The sequence below is a fragment of the Salvia splendens genome, chromosome 17 (genome assembly GCF_004379255.2).
Source record: "Salvia splendens isolate huo1 chromosome 17, SspV2, whole genome shotgun sequence".
NCBI lineage: Eukaryota > Viridiplantae > Streptophyta > Magnoliopsida > Lamiales > Lamiaceae > Salvia > Salvia splendens.
Genome location: NC_056048.1, coordinates 18,852,191 through 18,854,709, shown reverse-complemented (window position 1 = coordinate 18,854,709; position 2,519 = coordinate 18,852,191). Strand labels below are relative to the sequence as shown.

Here is a 2,519-nt window from a genome sequence, read left to right as displayed (position 1 = left end):
ATTTCAACGATCTCTGATTCGACGATTCCTCAGCATATCAATTTTTGAAAAAAATGACTAATTCGACGGAGTTTGGTTGAATATGAAGTTTTTAGGTTGATTTTATTGACTTTGATTCTGTTTTTATGCTTTATTTGTTGATGCCTAGTCGAATTTGTTCCTAATCAGTTTTTTTTTGCCTTTTCATCTTTAGCTTCGAGTTCAATTTGTAATCAATACCTAAGGTGTTATCTGATGGATTCTTCATCTTATTCCGAGTCGACGTTAACGAATGGTGAAGGTAATTTGGATTGGTTTTCATTAACATGACTTTTTGTACTTTGTTGGTGAATTATACTCCGTTGACATAAATGCACAGTTGTTGATATTTGAATTGATGTTCTATTGACATAAATGCAAATCTGTTGACATGATGTATGTTACCTGTTAAATATTCTATATAGTTATACTATTTGTTGACATTTTGTTGACATACAAAATAGTTGTATGCAAAATGCACTCTCCCCTGACTGAAGAGCCCATGCTGTGGTGTTTGTTGGTGGAGGAAGGTGTTATAGGTAGGGTTGACAGTCCATGATAGGATGTCTAAGAGGTTGGTGTTGGTGTCTTGGTGCTGCGTATTTTGAGATTTTGATTCTGGTGTGGGTCAGTTAAGATATGCTAGTTGACATTATGTTCTGGTTTGAATTGATGTTCTGTTGACATAAATGCAAATATGTTGACATGATGTATGTTACCTGTTAAATATTCTATGTAGCTATACTGACATTTTGTTGACATACAAAATAGTTGTATGCAAAATGCACCCTCCCCTGGCTGAAGAACCCCTGCTGTGGTGTTTGTTGGTGGAGGAAAGGGTTATGGGTAGGGTTGAGAGTCCATGATAGGATGCCTGATATGTTGGTGCTGTTTATTTTGAGATTTTGATTCTGGATTCTGGATTCTGGTGTGGGTCAGTTAAGATATGCTAGTTAACATTATTTGTTTTAGGTTGTTGATATATTTTCCCATTATGTTGTAGGATCTGTTATTCCAATTTGCAACGCTGAGTTGAGGCCTTATGAAGGTCAAAAATTTTCTTCACTTGAGGAGGGAATTTTCTTTTATAAAAAGTATGCTCAAGAGGCTTGTTTTGATTGTCGAAGATTTGGATATAGGTCTAGTGGTTGTGTTATTACTTTTCAGTATGTTGTTTGCAACAGACAAGGTTTTCATACAGTTGATCCGTTGGATGTTGATGTAAGTATATCTGAGGATGTGAACGTGTTAGATGATGATGAAGTAACTTCAAAGAAGAAACGCAGACGTGGCACAAAAAGGTGTGGATGTGGAGCATGGATCAGTTTCAAGCTTTTTTTTTTTTTTTACTGATTGTGGTGTTAAATATTATCTTGTGCATCAATTCATTGAGGAACACAATCATGCTATGGTTGACAAATATCATAAGCGATTTATGAAAGGAAATCGCAGTATGAATGATGTTCATCACAAGTTTGTTGAAGATTGCACCAAAGCTAACATCGGTCATACTTCAACTTTCAACTTATTAAAGGAGTTTTTTGGTGGTTATGATGTTGTTGGGTGTACGTTGAATGATGTTAGGAATTGTTCTCGTGATATTAAAGAGAAACTGAAAGAAGTGGATGTTCAAATGATCCTAAATTAGATGCAAGAAAAGAAGAAAATTTGTGAAGGCTTTTTTCATAAATATCAAAGGTATGTGAACTGTTTCCTATAGATATTTCAGTTTATTTGTCATATGTTGCTCAAACAGGACGACGACATTCTCTGTATCTAACAAAAACACTCATGTTTAGTATATTTCAATTTTGTGTTGACATAAACTATATAGCCTTTTGACATGTTACAGATTTAGTGTTCATATAATTTATATAGGATATTGACATGTTATATGTTTGCAGGTTCTAACGACGATGACAAGCTACAGATTGGTAACAAGTGTCATGGACGTTACTTTGGTCTATATCAACGCGCTTTTAAGAATAAAAATCATCTGACTGCATTAGATAATTTGCTTGCGGGTATTGGTCCTCAAATTTTTACTGATGACACTACTGGATCTTCATCAGTTGATGAAAATGATTCCATCAAAAACATATATAGTATTGTTGTACCTGAAGAAATAACTGCACATGCTCCAGATGTGGTTATTACAAAGGGAGGTGCAAGTGACAAGAAAAGCAGGATTAAGTCAAGCATAGAGAAAGCAATTGAAAAAGCAAGTAAACTTCATAGGCGTTGTGGAAAGTGTTATAAAGTGACTGATCATAATGCTAGGAGTTGTGGCAGAAAGTAGCCATAATTGTTCTTTTTTAACTAACAGAGTTTTAGTTTTAACATATGCTACAAGTTATTGACATTTTCTTATTAGTTGTTGATATTTGATTTTGCTCTCTATTGACATTCTATTGTATGATTTTATTTTTTTAATTTTAAGATTTGTTTTCTGAGTTGTACACACTTTATTCAAGTTGTTGACATTTGTGTATAAGTTGTTG

The 2,519-nt window shown here is 34.0% G+C and overlaps 1 protein-coding gene across 1 annotated transcript; it reads left to right on the top strand.

The window, feature by feature from the left end:
* The first annotated feature begins 234 nt into the window (after nucleotides 1–234).
* Nucleotides 235–2,317, top strand: LOC121774419. Its single transcript, XM_042171300.1, has 5 exons — nucleotides 235–280; nucleotides 1,022–1,112; nucleotides 1,203–1,319; nucleotides 1,471–1,583; nucleotides 1,923–2,317. The coding sequence occupies exons 1-5, from the start codon at nucleotides 235–237 to the stop codon at nucleotides 2,315–2,317; spliced, it is 762 nt and encodes a 253-aa protein (XP_042027234.1).
* The last annotated feature ends 202 nt before the right edge of the window (nucleotides 2,318–2,519 follow it).

Bases quoted from the DNA above. Each gene is read 5' to 3' on its own strand.
- LOC121774419 (XM_042171300.1), top strand. From the start codon at position 235: ATGGATTCTTCATCTTATTCCGAGTCGACGTTAACGAATGGTGAAG. The intron at 281-1,021 runs GTAATTTGGATT...ATTATGTTGTAG, and splicing joins GACGTTAACGAATGGTGAAG to GATCTGTTATTCCAATTTGC. The intron at 1,113-1,202 runs GTATGCTCAAGA...TGTTTGCAACAG, and splicing joins GGAATTTTCTTTTATAAAAA to ACAAGGTTTTCATACAGTTG.